Source organism: Anolis sagrei, chromosome 2 (assembly GCF_037176765.1).
Source record: "Anolis sagrei isolate rAnoSag1 chromosome 2, rAnoSag1.mat, whole genome shotgun sequence".
Taxonomy (NCBI): domain Eukaryota; kingdom Metazoa; phylum Chordata; class Lepidosauria; order Squamata; family Dactyloidae; genus Anolis; species Anolis sagrei.
In genome coordinates, this window is record NC_090022.1 from 177949183 (window position 1) to 177968825 (window position 19643).

Below are 19643 nucleotides of genomic sequence, written 5' to 3' on the forward strand. Positions count from 1 at the left end.
TTTTATTATTTTACTCTATTATTATTATTATTATTACATTAATAATTTTACTCTATTATTACATTTATTATTTTACTCTTTATTATTGTTATTATTACATTAATAATTTTACTCTATTATTACATTTATTATTTTATTCTTTATTATTGTTATTATTACATTTAGTCTTTTACTCTATTATTATTGGAAGGATATGTAAACACATTTACACTGAAGAAGGTTAGAATAATGTTTTAATCAGAGGACAGTCTTATCTCAACTTATAGTTTTATTCAAAAACATTTAACCTACCGATGCCTCAATTTTATTGGTATCTATTTTTATTTTGGAATTTATCAGTAGCTGCTGCATTTCCCACCCTCGGCTTATACTCGAGTCAATCCATTTTCCCAATTTTTTGTGGTAAAATTAGGTGTCTCGGCTTATATTCGGGTTGGCTTATACTCGAGTATATACGGTATCGTATTTTTTAAAAAATCCTCTAGGTCAAAGGTGTCAAACTGGTGTCATGTTTCAGACACCAACTCCCAGAAGCCCTAGCCAGATTGTCCAATGGCCAGGAATTGTGGGAGCTGAAGTCCAAAACACCTGGGAGGCCACAAGTTTGACACCACTACAAGTCTAGGATAATAGGACAGCCGAAATCTTTCCTTACTCCCTGGTAAATATCATGAAAATTGGGCCTTCTCTTATATTTGGAACACATGCTCGGCCAAATCATGTCCCACTTGAGTAGCTGTGTGTTAGGGTCAGTCCCGACAACATACCAAACCACAATTCAGCTTCTTTGATTGTGGTTTAACATGTGTGAGTTGACAATGGGTGTGGCTCTGTATGTATGTACGTATTTCCATACAAGGAACGGAGCATTGGAGCACTCACTTTCATTGTAGATTTGATGCCCGGTCTTTTCGTCCCTACCCCCCATCCTACGCACCCCGCCCTTTTTTTGCTGACAGGACGTGTGGTTGATGTGGATAATGGCATAATCTGCGAGAACATCCCCATCATCACACCTACAGGAGATGTGGTGGTTGCGAGCCTCAATATCCGAGTAAGTAGTCAAGATATCATCAGGTGGGGTGGATGGGTCAGGAAGACTGGAATAGTCATGCTTAAGCTCTCCCCAAAACATGTACTCCAGAGGCACATGGTACATGGAAATCAAGCCTACTAATCTGATTGCATGCATCTGTGAATTCAAAAATGTAACTCACTGGTTCAGGTTCCTCCTGCTGGATAAAGTGGCCTACTTCGAATAGAGCTGTACCTTTAACAGAGGAAATGATAATACAGTTATCAATGCTGTACTCATCAATGGTTTATTTTATCCATGCTTTACAAAATATGTGCTCTCAGGGCAATTTCTAGATCCTATTGTATGAGTCTATGATAGGGTTAACTATTAGCTGCAGTTTCGCCTTTCCATGCAAAATCTGGAAACATATCCCCTCCAAATGCAGGTTTGTACTGTATCGATAACCACACTGTGACTAATCTTCCCTTCAGATTTCTTCTGATCACATTGCTGTGAAATATTAAATCTATTTCTTCCCCCTCATCCCGAAAACCTAAGAAGGAACATCAGACAAACTGAATGGGATGAAATCTGGAAAAAGAGACTAAAATACACATACGTCTCAGAATTAAGAGAAAACTGGGTCAAAATATCGCAAAGGAGGTATTTGACCCCCAAAAAACTAGGCAAAATATACAACACCACGAGCATGACATGCTGGAAGTGTAGGAAGAAAGAAGGTTCTTTCTTCCACATGTGGTGGAGCTGTGAGAAAGTGAAGGATTATTGGAGAAAAATACAAAAAGAAATACAAAGCATGCTAAAATTAAAAATACCAATGAAACCGGAGATATTTTTATTAGGAATGTATGGCAAGAATTTGGAAAAAGATAAAGACAAAATACTATTCCTAGCACTAACAGCTGCGAGGATTTGTTATGCCAAAAAGTGGAGGCAAGAAAAAACGCCAGAAGAAGATGATTGGATTATAAAAATACTAGAAATTAGTAACCTAGACAGACTTACCTTTATGGAGATCATGCAGAACATGGCCATGTTCTAGAGGCATTTTCTCCTGACGTTTTGCCTGCATCTATGGCAAGCATCCTCAGAGGTAGTAAGGTCCTCACTACCTCTGAGGATGCTTGCCATAGATGCAGGCGAAACGTCAGGAGAAAATGCCTCTAGAACATGGCCATATAGCCCGGAAAAACCTACAACAACCAGTGATTCCGACCATGAAAGCCTTCGACAATACAACAACATTATAACAGAATATGAAAGCAACCATCGAACCAACAACCAATAACTCTGCCATAATAATTTCTGGACACAGGTGGGACTAGTGCAAATCAATTGTAAGGGTAGGGTCGATGGATAAAGTGTAAAGTCAAATGGCAACAGTAGAAATAGGTGCAATGTGAAATGTTGCATGATAATTTTGGATACAGAGCAGCACTAAAGTGCAAGGACAAGATTTTGGATCCTAACTGAGTCAAGCTATCTGGGAATTGTCTAGTCAATAGCAGGGTTGAACATCCATGTCTTTAGATGCAGAAAATGGACAAGGTGGGTGCTAGCCTAATCTCCCTGGGAAAGGAGTTCCAGAGCTGGGGGGCCACCACCAAGAAGGCTCTCTCCCTCATCCCCACCAACCATGCCTGTGACGGAGGTGGAAGTGAGGGAAGAGCGTCCCCAGAAGATCTTGGAGATCATGCAGGTTCGTAAGGGAAGATGCGGTCACGAAGATAGGCAGGCCCTGAACCATTTAGGGCTTTATAGGAAGTAATCTGCACCTTGAATTGGGACCAGAAACTTATCAGTTCCGACCCATCTCACCTGTCCTAACATATCTCCCCCTGTGAACCATGTCGGAGATTAAGATCAACTGGGGAGGCCCTGCTCTCGGTGCCACCTTCCTCGCAAGTGCAACTGGTGGGGACGAGTGACAGGACCTTCTCAGTGGTGGAACTCCCTCCCTAGCAACATTAGATTGGCCCCTTCTCTCTAACCTTCAGAAGAAAAGTAAAAACTTGCCTTTGGTATCAGGCTTTCGGAGAATGGTTCTGTACAGTAACAAATTTGGAAAAGGTGCAATGTGCAAAATGGAACGGCTTTGGACTACGATTTCTGGATGGCGTGAGTTTAGTATTGAATGTAGTGCTTTTAAATATTTAATAATTTTAATGTACCGTATATTCTGGCGTATAAGACTACTTTTTAACCCAAGAAAATCTCAAAAGTCAGGGGTCGTCTTATACGTTGGAGTAGTCTTATGCATGGGAGTCATCTTATACACCGGGAGTCGTCTTATACGCTGGAGTAGCCTTATGCATGGGAGTCGTCTTATATGCGGGAGTAGTCTTATACGCTGGGAGTCATCTTATAGAGTGGGTGCTGAAATTTCCAATCCAGATTGGAGAATCTGTGGTTGCTGCATATTGTTGGGGGAGCTCAAAAATGGCAGTGGCCACATCCCTGTCGTATGCAGCAATTGTATGAAAGCATTAAGGGCAACGTTGTACAAATATGGTAGAAGAAAATCCATTCATCAGGATTTGTGGACTTAATAGGAAAATTACCATATTGAAATCAAATCTGATGCTTTTAAAAATTTTATTTGATGTGTGTTGGAAGAGGGGTAGTCTTATACGGCGAGTATATCCCAAACTCTATATTTTAACTGGAAAAGTTGAGGGTCATATTATACGCCCAGTCGTCTTATATGCCAGAATATACGGGTAATTTATTTTAAGCTTAGTGTTCTGTATGTGTTTTAAGACATTGAATAATTGTCTATATATAAGCCTCCTTGAGTCCCCTTCGGGCAGTTTTTTTGGCTAGAATTCAGGGTACAAATTCAGGGTGATGTGTAGCAGCAGAGCTGAGAACTTCGTTCGTACTAACTTTGACCCTTCCAAGGCTAGATAGTAGGGGTAAAGGTGTTTGTGGGGTTGTGATAAGACTTTGATTGCAACATTCTGGCCATTATCTTTTTGTGAGTATGTAGAAAAGGCTGGGAATACAGCAGGAGTGCAAGATTGGATGTGGGGGGGGGGGGGGAGAGAGTGAGCTGACGTGGGACAGAGATTGCTATTAAGGCCTCAAAAGGGCATGTGGCCTCATTTGGCATGTTGCCTAGCGGGGCTGACAGGTCATGGAGATAGAAAGGGAGGCCACTGATTGTAAAAGCAGGGAGAAAGCCAGTTCTTCCTAACTGGTACTGGACGAGTGCCTGGCCGCTGTGGTTGGCTGGATGAGGAGGAACAAGCTGAAGATTAATCCTGACAAGACAGAGGTCCTCCTGGTCGATCGTAAACCAGATCGAGGTATAGGGTGGCAACCTGTGCTGGATGGGGTTGCACTCCCCCTGAAGTTACAGGTCCACAGTTTGGGTGTCCTCCTGGACTCATCACTTACGTTTGAAACTCAGGCGTCGGCCTTTGCACAAATGAGACTCATGCGCCAACTGCAACCGTACCTCATGAAGGCGGATCTGACTGGGGTGGTCCATGCCTTAGTCACCTCCAGATTGGACTACTGTAATGCACTCTACATAGGGCTGCCCTTGAAAACAGCCCGGAAATTCCAGTTGGTTCAACGGGCGGCGGCCAGGCTGTTAACTGGTGCTCTTTACAGGGAGAGGTCAACCCTCCTGTTTAAGGAACTCCATTGGCTGCCGTTCATTTTCTGGGCCGTTTTCAAGGTGCAGGTGCTTACCTACAAAGCCCTAAATGGTTTAGAACCCATCTACCTGCGTGACCACATTTCTGTATATGAACCCACACGATCTCTTCGTTCATCTGGAGAGGCCCTGCTCACGATCCCACCTGCTTCGCAAGCGCGATTGGTGGGAATGAGGGACAGGGTCTTCTCGGTGGTGGCCCCACGACTCTGGAACTCCCTCCCGAAGGACATCAGGCAGGCCCCAACGTTGGCAGTCTTTAGAAGGAGCTTGAAAACATGGATGTTCCAGTGTGCCTTTCCAGAATAAGGAATCCTAAGCAATATGTCCTGGGAGCCCCCGGTGGCACAGTGGGTTAAAGCACTGAGCTGCTGAGCTTGTTGATCGAAAGGTCGCAGGTTCGATTCCGGGGAGCGGCGTGAGCTTCCGCTGTCAGCCCTAGCTTCTGCCAACCTAGCAGTTCGAAAACATGCAAATGTGAGTAGATCAATAGGTACCGCTCCGGCGGGAAGGTAACGGCGCTCCATGCATTCATGCCGGCCACATGACCTTGGAGGTGTCTACGGACAACGCTGGCTCTTCGGCTTAGAAATGGAGATGAGCACCCCACCCCAGAGTCAGACATGATTGGACTTAATGCCAGGGGACTATCTTTACCTTAAGCAATGCGTCCTAAATGCACTTTATGAGAGACTAGAACTGTCTGCATGCTCACCTATCCCTAAAATATCCATCCTATTTCCCTCGAACATGTCCAGCATTTTTAAAATTTTAATCCTTACATTTGGCCCTGCCGCAGATTTTTCAAATGCGTCGTGTCATTATTGTATTGTTTTGCTTTGTTATGAGTTATTTATTGTTGTTTGTTGTTGTTATGTTTTATGATGTATTTGTGCTCGGCCTTTTGTAAGCCACACCGAGTCCTGCGGGAGATGGTAGCGGGGTATAAATAAAGGTTTATTATTATTATTATTATTATTATTATTATTATTATTTATATTATTGCTAACCTTCTCTGCTGCCTCCTTGCAGGTGGAGGAAGGCATGCACCTGCTGATCACAGGCCCAAATGGCTGTGGAAAGAGCTCACTCTTCCGAATTCTGGGTGGACTCTGGCCGACGTATGACGGCATCCTCTATAAACCTCCCCCCCATCGGATGTTCTACATTCCACAGAGGTACCACAAGGCAGAATTCAGATCATCTGCAGGGATGGGGAAGGAATGTGGCATAACCAGGGCTTGTAATTGTAAAGTTTTGCAATTATTTACTTATTTATTTATTTACTTTATTTGTATACCGCTGTTCTCAGCCCTTAGGCGACTCACAGCGGTTAAGCTCTCAGAATCTTTCATCTAGATTAGTCCTCAAACTAAAGATAAGGCCCTTCAAGGTTATTTACCTGGCCCTCGCTCAGTGTCAACCGAAGTCTGAAACATCACATCTCAATGCCGATTTCATTGCAATGGCCTACTTTATGGAGCCCCCAGTGGCGCAATGGGTTAAATCCTTGTGCTGGCAGGACTGAAGACTGACAGGTTGGAGGTTCGAATCCGGGGAGAGCATGGATGAGCTCCCTCTGTCAGCTCCAGCTCCCCATGTGGGGACATGAGAGAAGCCTCCCACAAGGATTTATTTATTTATTTATTTACAGTATTTATATTCCGCCCTTCTTACCTCGCAGGGGACTCAGGGCGGATTACAATGTACACATATATGGCAAACAATCAATGCCAAAGACACACAATAGATATAGACAAACAGTCAGAGGTTATTTAACTTTTCTGACCACCAGGGGAGCTGTCGCTTTCATCGTCCATCTGCGATACTGATGAAGTACTTCCGCATTCCCCTCATGCTTTGCTGGAGTCTTTTTTTATGGCCTCCAACATTAGTTAAATTAGCCTCCCCACACATAGATGGTACCTAATTTTCCTACTTATTTATTTATTTATTTACAGTATTTCTATACCACTTTTCTCACCCCTAGGGGGACTCAAAGCGGTTTACACATAACTGACAATCGCGTCAGTGCCATACATTGGACACTGATCCGATTCCAAACCATAACAACCACAATAATAAAACCACAATTAAACATGAATCATAATTAGACAGTACATAAGCAATCATTAAAACAATAAATAATAAAAACAGTCTCGCCAGTCGTATTGTCATTCTAGTCCATGCCCTTTAAACTCTACAAACATCTACTTGACAGATACAACTGTCTTTCGGGTTGCAAAGGTTGACAACAAGCTACACAATTGGTCAGACACTCACTCTAACCCAGGCTGGCTTCAAACTCATGACCTTTTGGTCCGAAGTGATCTTAATGCAGCTGACACTCAGCCATCTGCGCCACAACCCTGGTGCAAAGGAAGGTAAAACATCAAAACATTCAGCATCCCCTGTGCAATATCCTTCCAGACAGCCAATTTTCTCACACCAGAAGCAACTTGCAGTTTCTCAAGTTGCTCCTGACATAAAAAAAAAACCTTTAGAGAACTGTGGGAAACATGACTGAGGGAAGTTCTGTGGGGGAAATGCTTTGGATCCTCTTATGTGAAGGCTAAACATGATATGCCTGTTTGTCCTTCCAATTCTAGGCCATACATGTCTGTGGGAACCCTGCGGGATCAGGTGATCTACCCAGACACAGCAGGAGACATGGGACGCAAGAAAATGACAGATGCCAATCTGGAGCAGATTCTGGACATTGTCAACCTCAACTACATTGTGCAGCGTGAGGGAGGTGGGTGCCAAGGATGGGGTGGACAAACATAGGGTAATATTGGTGTTGAATTCCTGGAGAATAGCTGGAAACAGAAATTGTGTAATGTTGCCTCCCAGTTGTCTCTTTGCTCACATGAAGGAGGTAATGAGAGGACAAAAAGGGGATTTGGGAGAATACAACATATGGTCCTGATTAAGTAACCATTGAAATATCATGTCTTTCCATTTATGGCCAGGTTGGGAAGCAGTCAGCGACTGGAAGGACGTGCTTTCCGGTGGCGAGAAGCAGCGAATGGGGATGGCACGTATGTTCTACCACAGGTTAGTGCAGTGGTTCTCAACCTTCCAAGTACCGCGACCCCTTAATATGATGTGGTGGTGACCCCCAACCATAACATTATTTTCATTGCTACTTCATAACTGGAATTTTGCCAGTGTTATGAATTGTCATGTAAATATCTGACATGCAGGATATATTTTCATTCAGTAGACAAAATTTGGCACAAATACCTGATTCGCCCAAATTTGAATACTAGTGTGGTTGTGGGGATTAAATTTGTCATTTGGGAGTTGTAGTTGCTGGGATTTATAGTTCACCTACAACCAAAGAGCATTCTGAACTCGACCAATGATGGAATTGAACCAATCTTGGCGCACGGAACTTCCACGAGGAAGAGAAAATACTGGAATGGTTTGGTGGGCATTGGCCTTGAGTTTGGGAGTTGTAGTTCACCTACATCCAGAGAGCACTGTGCACTCAAGCAAGGATGGATCTGGACCAAGCTTGGCACAAATATTCAATATGCCCAAACGTGAACACTGGTGGAGTTTGGGTAAAATAGGCCTTGACATTTGGGAGTTGTAGTTGCTGGGATTTATAGTTCACCTACAACCAAAGAGCATTCTGAACTCGACCAATGATGGAATTGAACCAATCTTGGCGCACAGAACTTCCATGAGCAAGAGAAAATACTGGAATGGTTTGGTGGGCATTGGCCTTGAGTTTGGGAGTTGTAGTTCACCTACATCCAGAGATCACTGTGGACTCAAGCAAGGATGGATCTGGACCAAACTTGGCACGGATACTCAATATGCCCAAATATGAACACTGGTGGAGTTTGGGGACAATAGGCCTTGACATTTGGGAGTTGTAGTTGCTGGGATTTATAGTTCACTTGATAGAATTGGGACAAACTTTCCACAAAGAACCTCCATGACCAACAGAATAAATAAAAATACTGTGTTTTCTAATAGTCTTTAGCAACCCCTCTGAGACCCCCTCGTGACCCCCCAGGGGTCCCGACCCCCAGGTTGAAAAACCCTGGGTTAGTGGAACAACCAGTGAAGAGTACAGTGATCATTTTCCATCTAATACATTTGCACCTCCTCTTATCTTAGCTATGAATTGTGTGAGGAGTGTGATCATTTCTTTCTGTCATTCTCTCCTAATAGAATCGTTCCTCCATTTTCCATGTTGTTGGGAGATATTTTGGAATATAGACAGTTTATGTCCAGAGCAAAGACTGAGTGTCATATCAAGGAAAACAAGGAAAGATGTGGATGGGAAATGTAAGATCACAGACAAAAGGTAGAAGAGGAGATGCAAACAGTGTTATGAGTGAGAAACAGGAAGAGGTGAAGAAATGCAATGAATGAAGGGGGAAGACAGAAGAAGTGCAGACTGGGAAACGATAGGTGTGGAATCATAATAAAGGAATGGGGAAGATAGTGTGCTCTGGGTGTAGAATATACCAAGTGAAGAGTCACTTTAGATCTCTAATTTTAGACTTTGCTTATTTCTCAAGGCCTCAATATGCTCTCCTGGATGAATGCACCAGTGCAGTCAGCATTGATGTAGAAGGCAAGATCTTTCAGGCAGCAAAGGATGCTGGGATAGCACTACTCTCCATCACCCACCGACCTTCGTTATGGTATGTCTCCCCATGGATTCCAAGCTGGCATGCTATGCTTCTTTTGGTCTTCCTTACCCAGTTCATTGACCTTTGCTCAGTGTTATTTAAAACGAAATATGCCTATTAAACAAATATCCAAGAATGACAAGTTACCAATTTTTTTTACCCTATTTATACCCTGCCTTTCTCTATCCCAAAGGGGACCCCAGGCAGCTTACCCAGAGGCAACTATTCAGTGCCTTCAAACACATACAATATCAAAATAAATTAAAATTTATTTCTTTACCATATCAGGAGTGAACCAATGTATTTGAGAAAAAACTTGGCATTATATTAAACGTCCTTTGACCAGTAGCTGGCCACTTGGACTGCCTCTGGTGTTGCTATAAGGTCCTCCATTGTGCATGTGACAGGACTCAGGCTGCATTGCAGTAGGTGGTCTGTGGTTTGCTCTTCTCCACACTCGCATGTTGTGGACTCCACTTTGTAGCCCCATTTCTTAAGGTTAACTCTGCATCTCGTGGTGTCAGAGCGCAGTCTGTTCAGTGCCTTCCAAGTTGCTCAATCTTCTGTGTGCCCAGGAGGTAGTCTCTCATTTGGTATCAGCCATAGATTGAGGTGCTGGGTTTTAGCCTGCCACTTTTAGACTCTTGCTTGCTGAGGTGTTCCTGCGAGTATTTCTCTAGTTCTTAGAAAACTATTTCTTGATTTAAGGCATCGACGTGCTGGCTGATATCCAAACAGGGGATAGGCCAGAGATGTCACTGCCTTGGTCCTTTCATTATTGATTGTTACTTCACGGCGGATGTCAGGTGGTGCAATACTGGCTAGACAGTGTAATTTCTCCAGTGGTGTAGGGCGCAGACACCCCATGATAATGCGGCATGTCTCATTAAGAGCCACATCCACTGTTTTAGCCTAGTGAGATGTGTTCCACACTGGGCATGCATACTCAGCAGCAGAGTAGCATAGCGCAAGGGCAGATGTCTTCACTGTATCTGGTTGTGATCCCCAGATTGTGCCAGTCAGCTTTCATATGATATTGTTTCTAGTGCCCACTTTTTGCTTGATATTCAGTCAGTGCTTCTTGTAAGGTCAGAGAACAGTCCAGGGTAACTCCCAGGTATTCGGGTGCGCGGCAATGCTCCAGTGGGATTCCTTCCTCAGAGCTTAAGATGCTTGTCTGTTCTTAAGATGAAAATCACATGTCTGTGTTTTAGATAGATTAGGAATCAGCTGGTTTTGTGTGTAATAGGCAGTAAGAACACTTAAACCTTTGGAGAGCTGTTCAACCATCTCAAAGCTCTCTGCTTGCGGTGATGGCACAATTGTCAGCATAGATAAACTCTCCCTTTTGGCAGTGGCTGATCATTTGTGTAAATGTTGAACATTGATGGAGCAAGCACACTCCCCTGTTGCAGGCCGTTCTTCTGTTTTTTGCCATCTGCTTCTCTGGCCGTGGAATTCAACAAAATTCCACTCACCCGCCGCATGTGATACGGTTTTTGTCAGCAAGGAACCTGAGCGGTCCTCATCATGGACGTTGTCACGGCCATCTTTGAATTGTTGTACCCACTTACGCACTTTGCTTTCACTCATAACACTATCACCGTACACTTCACAAATCTGTCGATGGATTTCTGCAGCAGGCAGGTTCCTTGCTGACAAAAACCGTATCACTGAGCGAACCTCACATACAGAGGGTGAGTTGATAGTCTTAAACATTTTTAAAGCACAGAACTGAACCGTACAGGTTAGCTACAGAGCGGAAACTGAGCACAGTTGTTCCCAAGGCATGCCGGTACTGGACACATGCGCTCGTTGCGGTATGTGCGCGAATTACTAGTGTCTACAACAAAACGGACCTTATTTTAAAAATACCCCTCGTTGTTACATATTTTTCACATTTATATCTTGCCTTTCCTTCAATGGATTTCAATGCAGTTCCACTGCTCCTAGGCTGCCCAACTTTACTCTCACAAAATCGCAAAAGAGAGGTCAGAGAAAAAGAGCGCAACTGGTTCAAGATTACCTAGTGAGTGTCATGGCTCAGTGAGCATTAAATTACCATACAAAATTGGGATAGGTAGAATAAAAAGAAATAGGACCGGACACAAAAGTAGAACTACAATAGAATATGCATTTTGAATAACAATATAAAAGCACTACAAATGTTATCCACAATAACAACGGTCACACTAGAACTGAGGTGTCACATCCATATCACAAAAGTCTTCTATTGCCAATCACTACTGAAATGTAAAGAACCAAACATTTTGCAACCTCAACTCCAGTGGTGTAGAATAGGTCATAATCCTATCAGGGCATCAGACTACTGTAAAAATCACTGTACAGATTAGCTGCACTTTTTCAGAAGATGCGTACATGCAGTGTCTAGGCCAGCCAGTTGTTTTGCAGTTGTACACACACACAATTCTCTTTAATATTTGATTTGGTCAGTGTGGAGCTGAGCTCTGGTGTGACTACTGAAACTCTGAGAAGGCCAACATTTCAGAGCTTTAAAATATTTAGCTCTAGACATGTGGTTGGAAGCATGTAGCATATTTCCAAGAGAGGCAGAATCAAAGCAATGGAAGCAGTGATGTGATGCGGACAGCTTCCTGAAAAAAGTATAGTCAAGGGGGAGTACTATTCATGTTGTTGGTGTTGAATAACCCTGTTATTGACCTCCAATTCCTCCCCAGTCACAAAACTGTGACAAAATATAAGTCCCAGTCCAACACCTTGAATAGTACTCTCCCTTGGCTGTACTTTTCTCAGGAGGCTGTCCGCATCACATCACTGCTTCCATTGCTCCAATTCTGCCTCTCTTGGAAATATGCTACATGCTTCCAACCACATGCCTAGGTTAGGTACTTCATTCCTTGCTACAAGTTAATGGTTGTTCTGATTGCAGTTGAAGTTGACCAACATACCTGTATATACCCAAGTATCAGCTGACCTGAATATAATCCAAGGCACCTAATTTTACCACAAAAAAACTGGGAAAATGTACTCACTTGAGTATAAGCCAAGGGTGGGAAATGCAGTAGCTACTGGTGAATTTCAAAATAAAAATAGATACCAATAAAATTACATTAATTGAAGCATCAGTGAGTTAAATGTTTTTGAATATTTACATAAAACTGTAATTTAAGATAAAACTGTCCAACTCCAATTAAACCATTACTCTAATCTTCTTCAATGTAAATGTGCTTATTTATTTATTTATTTACTTCGTATATATGCAACCCTTCTCACCCCGAAGGGGATGCAATACGCTTATGTATCCTTCCAATAATAATTAAGAGAGTAAAATAATAAATGTCATAACAACAGTAATAAATAGAATAAAATAATAAATGTCATAATAATAATAAATTGAGTGAAATAATAAATGTAATAATAACAGAGTAAAATAATAAATGCCATAATAATAAATAGAGTAAAATAATAAATGTAATAAACATAATAATAGCAGGCGAGTTCCCACCTCACCCATAGCCACCCAGTTTAAGGGCAACAAGGAAGGCTTCTTTGCGAGGCTGGATTTGAGATTTCCTCAGTGACCAGCAGAGGTTGCTGGTGCTCCCCTGGTTTGCCTTGACTGGAGCTGGGACAGCTCAGTTTCCTGGGACCTCCTCCTAACACAGCTACCTGATCCCAGATATCCTGAAGATCCCTTTTAAATAACTAAACTGTTCTGAGAAGAGAAAGGAAGCATCTGCCAAAAACCTCCTTCCTGCTTACTTTATGAAGGGACAGGAAGCTGGGTGTGTACAGAATCTGGCAATGCTGGAGCTTGCCCTCTTTCCTCCCAGCTCCCAATGGCTTCCTCTCCTTCTACTCTCTCTGCCTGTTTCCTTCACCCCCTCTCGTCCCTGGCTGCTCTCCCAAGCAGGGAGTCACGTCCCCAGCAGGAAGCAGTGGCGGGGGCGGCCATCGCAGTCTCATCTCTGGGGACTGAGAGCCGCTTTGTTCCCGACTCCCCCAGAGACAGCTTGGTGGAAAAAAAGATCCCTCTCCAGGAACAGATGGGCATGCCAACCCCACCCACACATCAGGACACTAGCTGGACCCAGAGGAATGAGGGGCAGCAGCTGGGATGGGATGGCAATAGCTTCGCTTGAGATAGGAGGGAGATCTATCTATCTATCTATCTATCCATCATGTCAGGAGCAACCAGACAGTTGTATTACATTTTTAACAAAACAAACAAACAAAACACAAAGTTTGCAAGCTTGGTAGTTGATTAGATGTCCTTTGACCAGTATCTGGCCACTTGGAGTACCTCTGGTGTTGCTGCAAGAAGGTCCTCCATTGTGCTCAGGTTGCATCGCAGCAGGTAGTCAGTGGTTTGCTCTTCTCCACACTCGCATGTTGTGGATTCCACTTTGCGGCCCCATTTCTTAAGATTGGCTCTGCATCTCGTGGTGCCAGAGCGCAGTCTGTTCAGCGCCTTCCAAGTCGCCCAGTTTTCTGTGTGCCCAGGAGGGAGTCTCTCATTTGGTATCAGCCACTGATTGAGGTTCTGGGTTTGAGCCTGCCACTTTTGGACTCTCGCTTGCTGGGGTGTTCCAGCGAGTGTCTCTGTAGATCTTAGAAAACTATTTCTTGATTTAAGTTGCTGATACCCAAACAAGGCTGGAGATGTCACTGCCTTGGTTCTTCCACTACTGTCTGCTACCAGAAGGAGGGAGATTATAGGCCAAGAATAGTATCTCAATAGCCTCTTCCTTCTCTCATCCTGTCCCCCCACTCCAGGAAATACCACACCCATCTCCTCCAGTTCGATGGGGAAGGGGGCTGGCGTTTTGAAAAGCTGGACCCTGCGGCCCGCCTGTCCCTCCGGGAAGAGAAGCAGCGCCTGGAGCAGCAGCTGGCTGGGGTCCCCGAAATGCAACAGCGTCACAACGAACTCTGCCAAATCCTGGGGGAAGCCACAACAGCCTCTGTGGCAGTGGAACAGGTTTGAGGTTTGGATGCCCTGAAATGCCTGCTTCCAGCTCAGTAAGAGGGATCCTGGTCGCTGTGCTCTACTCTCAGGAGCTGCACATGGAGAGTCTGGGATCGCCCCAGCTCAATGAAGGAACCACTCTGTTTTTCCCCTTGCTGGGGCAGTACTCATTTTGGCACCTATTTTCTGTGCACTTAGTAACCTTCTCTCACACCCCTGCCTTGGTCCAGGGCAGGGGGGTCAGTTTATACTGCCAAGCTATGAACTCTGCCCTTCCACATGGGAGCGAGCTTCCTGTAAGCACAGTGCCTAAATATTCCCCAAAGCTCCCCATCCAGTGTGAATTTTGATGTCCTACTGCCAGCCCATCTTCTATGTCCTCTGATGTTTCAGGGAGGCCTCCCCCCAACACCCAACTATCTTTTTACAAGGACTGGCAGTTTGCTTGGACCAGTTCTGGCCTTTCCAAACCAAAACAACTGCACAAAGTTTTCAACATGAATCAAAGCCATGAATGTAGCTCTTGCAACTCCCCTCCCTTTGTTCCCTCCATCTGATCTCCACTTTTTGTCTGCAAAATCTAGTTGGACTGCGTGATGCTCAAATCCTAGGCTATCTAGGATCCAACTGGAGGGGGGACAGGATGGGGGGCACAGCAAAACATTGTTCTAGAATCATTGTTTTCAGCTGTACTCTGTGAACCCTTCTGTTCCTTAGAAGCTCACAAAGACCAAAGGCAAAAAAGTTCCAATTTTTTAATCTGTCCCACAGCAGGGCTCCAATCTGGGGTTCATTTTAGGTGTGTTCTTTGGATGCCATAGTTCCAATTTGCTTGGCACCCAAATATAATATAATATATAATACACCCCAGAAACTCTGTACTACAACCACTGAGTCATAGTGAATTCTCCAAAGAGAAACCTAAGCAGCCAGGAGGTCTTACAGCAAGATTTTTTGAAAACCACTATCCTAGGACCACTTGAGACACCCATGCTTGGTCACAGTGCCACTTGATATATCCGTACCTTTACAGCCACCCTGCCCCCATGTCTTTTAGTCTTGAACTTGAATGCTTCTTTATCTTGCCAAAGTAGTGGGTGAGTGTCCCCAAAGATATGCCCTAGGGAGAATATAGTGCTATTTGTGCACTGCTGTGGGACATTGTAGTTTCAAATAAGCCAGTCCTTCAAACATAAGAGGAGATGCAGGAACTCGCAACCCTTGTCTAGAGCAGGCTATACAGAGTGGAGCTTAGAAAAGCTAATTTGGAAGGCTGCTTCCCTGAGGATTCTTCAAGTTGCAGCCCCAAAAAGCAACTTTTCCTTCTATTGCAGACATATTTTTACATGCAAATGAGAGGACCTCCACCAATGAAGTTCCACTTGTTCAGCTTTCTAGCCTCTCTCCACATAAGGAGGGCACTAACTTGTCTTTTTTTCCTCTTCCCGTTGTGTGTGATGTGACTGACAATGGGGCAAGGCAAAGGAAAGAAGAAACTACATTTCTTTTTTTTAGAAAATGGTTGTGCCTCCTCCTGTGTAATTTTGGCAGTATATCTTCACGCAGATGCTTCTGTTTTCAAACAAACGAACCCTGAACTGTCCTGTAATTCATGAAGGTTGTGTTGCTTTTGTTGTTTGAATATTGCTACCAGTTGTGTTTTCCATGTGAAGGAACAGATCAGCAACCTAACTGTGATCTGCTATAGCATTTGCTGTAGCTATAAAACAGACCCTTTCTGCTATCCCGAGATGCTGGCTTCGGGGGTCATGATTTGAGTCGACAAAGCGCAGAAAGCTTGATATTTGCACCTTGCTGACCTTTCTCTCTCAGCTCTGCCATTTTGCACGTGTGGTTCACACGCAGCCATCGCTGCTGCTTCAGAGTGTGCTTCTTCTGATTTAAGTGAGGGAAACATGTCTGCTTAGTGAACTTGCATCCTGTTTCTTTTTTCTGAGGAAGCAATTGTATAAGGCTGCCATCTATACTCAATACACTTGAACCTGATGATCACTTCCCTTCCTATGCTTGGGTTAAGGAGGCTGTAAAAATGCTAAATTTTCCAAGTGGCTGCAGGGTATAGTGGGAATTTTAGAAAGTTTACAGCATCTTGAGCTATGCAAAAGTTTTTAGGCTAGGAATGGGACTCGTACAAGAGCACCACTGAAAAAGCAACTCACCATTGCCAATGCCAGCTAGGGCTGATGAGAATTGTGGTATAACAAGAGTGTTATTTCCCACCTTTTCTTCTTAATGCTATGAGCAACCATTAAGGCCCTACTTATTGGCCTGTGGTCAGCGGATACCTTGGGCTTTTGGACTCATCCAAGCAGGCCTCTGAGCCATTGCCACTTGTCTTTCCTGTAGTATCAGGCAATTACTCCCACAGCTTTTTTTGTTGCTAGAGGCAGCTATTATCACCCTGGTCCACATAAGGTAATTTTGTATGGGCATAAACACAAATAAGCACATAGACAGAGGGGGGAGAGGTAATTTTGTATGGGCATAAACACAAATAAGCACATAGGCAGAGGGGGAGAAGGCCACCAAGATGGATCACCCAACACTGTTCGGTTACAGTGCCCTCATGATTTAATCACAGCTAATGTGGGAAATCTACGTATCAACCTCATGGTCAGTTTTAGAAGCACAGGGGTCACATCTCTTGACCACTTTCAGCTCAGGCTGGGACATCTTTCCGTGGTGCTCTTGGGCGAAGGCTGCACACATAGAAGAATGAGGTGATGCGATCAAGAGTGGGTGAAAGCGTCTGTTCAGACTCTGATTTGAAAAAGCCTTTCCTAAGAAATATGTGCAAGAGGTTTCCTTGCGAACTCAACTGGTGGGAAACAGAGCAGGCTAAACCCTGATTTGACTGTTTTCTACTTGTAGAGAGTCTGCATGTCTGCTAGAATTCTAAAAATAAATAAATCTGGGTTTCCCAATCTGCATTTTGAGGTTGCCTTTCACTTTCTGCATATGCAGTTATAGCTTTAGGTTTCTTTCATTTCTGCTTTTAAAAAAACCCCAGAGATAATTATATCTTAATTCCTTCTTTAGGTCTTGAAAAGTAAATTTGGCAGTGCTGTTTTGTTCCTACTTCCTCCCAGCTGCTATAAACTCATTCTTTTAGCTGTCATTGCTAGTGGGACCAAGGGTGATTTGCGTCCCGTTTTTCAAATTCTGTTGCAGTCCTGACCATAGACCCCCATCCAGCCAACTCCATCCAAAGCAGTTAAACTGAGCCATTTTCAGGCAAGTGCGAGCCCACACTACCGTTCCATTGGGATCAAGTCTCTGTCACCCACTTTATTGTGGCTGTGAAGTCCCCATGAGACTATGGAAGGAGCATACAGGATTTTGGATTGGGCTCATGCTAAATGTTAGACCTGAGAGAAGAAGGTTCAACTTGTTTTCTTCTGTGCTTTACTGTACAGGTTCCTAATTTATTTAATTGCAGTTCACCTGTCTGTCTCTGTGTTTTGTAAGATGTTTTTAAAATGCATCGTTGAATCCTTTTGGGGCAATCTTTTGAGCCTGCCACCCACTGGATGCCCTTCCTAGAATGGAAATCCCAAGAAGCCAATAGTGAGTTTTTATTGCTTTATTTGGGGGGATAGAAAAGCCAAAGTGTGTGCCATTGAGATTGAATGTGTGTCAAAATAAAGATTCTCACAGAGGAATGAAGCTGTCCCCATCTGTCACCTCTGATGTTAGAATTTTACAAACTATGCAAACAAAGTTTTCTGTTTTTTGTACCTGCAGAACTTCTACCCCCACCATGCCCTTTTCTCTTTTCCTCAGTGCCTTTGACCCTGGCAATAGCCAGGTTTCTTCAGATAATAAAAAATATTATATATCACAAACAGCTGTCTGTGTGATTCTGAATTCAGTGGTGGGTACTGAGCTCTAGTATGACCTCTGCCAAGCATAGGCACAATCATAAATGGCACAGAGAGAGAGAGAGAGAGAGAGAGAGAGAGAGAGAGAGAGTCCAAAGAAACTTCCATTAAAATTTAAAATTTCCAAAAAAATGTAGAAGGTAATACTGCTCCATCTTATGAACTAGTAATCAGTATACTTTTGGGTCTAGGCTACTTAGCAAACCGCATCTCTGCATATAAACCTACACTGACATTGCAGTCGTCAGAGGGGGCCCTGTTCTCGGTCCCACCCCTGACTCAAGCCCGGTTGCTGGATTTCGTATCACAAAACCACAGGTCGAACACTACCCAAGCATCTAGGACTGTGTGCCACCTTGTTGTGGTGGAGGGCTTAACTGCTCCAAGGATGCTGAGAGCTGTGCTGGTGGTAGTGTAACTACTAGCAGATCCAACCAAATCAAAGAGGTTTCAGCAGTCTCGGGTGAAGAGTGGAACTAAGAGCACCTAACTCATTAGCACTATGGAGAAACAAACCAAAACGAAGTCCGTATGCCCAGAATAAAAAGGACCGTGATGGATGCTGCTGATTCTGGACATCCATCGACAAGTGGGCTACAGAAACAAAATACAAATGAACAATCACAGAAGCGGCAGAAATATACAATGCCAGAAAACCGCACCATTATTATTATTATTATTATTATTATTATTATTATTGTTTTACTGATACAAACACACAGTATGTCACAGCAAATGAGATATATATGCTGGATTTCATATCACAAAATCACAAGTCAAACACTTCCCAAGCGTCTGGGACTGTATGATGTATTTTCGAATGATGTGCGCAGATCCAAGTAAGGTGTCCTTTTGCAGTTGACAGATCGTGATTTTGTCAATGTTTATTGTTTCCAAATGCCAGCTGAGATCTTTTGGCACGGCACCCAGTGTGCCAGTGACCCTGGGACCACCTCTACTGATTCATGCCAGAGTCTTTGCAGTTTGCTTGATTATTATTATTATTATTATTATTTTACTGACACAAAAGCACAGTATGTCACAGCAAACGAGATATATATGCTGGATTTCGTATCACAAAATCACAAGTCAAACACTTTCCAAGCGTCTAGGGCTATATGGTGTATTTTTGAATGATGTGCGCAGATCCAAGTAAGGTGTCCTTTTGCAGTTGACAGATCGTGATTTTGTCAATGTTTATTGTTTCCAAATGCCAGCTGAGATCTTTTGGCACGGCACCCAGTGTGCCAGTGACCCTGGGACCACCTCTACTGATTCATGCCAGAGTCTTTGCAGTTTGCTTGATTATTATTATTATTATTATTTTACTGACACAAAAGCACAGTATGTCACAGCAAACGAGATATATATGCTGGATTTCATATCACAAAATCACAAGTCAAACACTTTCCAAGCGTCTAGGGCTATATGG

General features: G+C 43.5%; 1 protein-coding gene across 1 annotated transcript in view; it reads left to right on the top strand.

The window, feature by feature from the left end:
- Positions 1-18175, top strand: part of ABCD1 (ATP binding cassette subfamily D member 1) — a 47517-nt gene extending 29342 nt beyond the window's left edge. Inside the window, exons 5-10 of the mRNA XM_060763155.2 lie at positions 960-1054; positions 5736-5881; positions 7313-7458; positions 7676-7760; positions 9245-9370; positions 14117-18175. Coding sequence (XP_060619138.2) covers positions 960-1054; positions 5736-5881; positions 7313-7458; positions 7676-7760; positions 9245-9370; positions 14117-14327 — 809 coding nt within the window. The 3' untranslated portion in view covers positions 14328-18175. The remainder of the gene's footprint in view (positions 1-959; positions 1055-5735; positions 5882-7312; positions 7459-7675; positions 7761-9244; positions 9371-14116) is intronic.
- The last annotated feature ends 1468 nt before the right edge of the window (positions 18176-19643 follow it).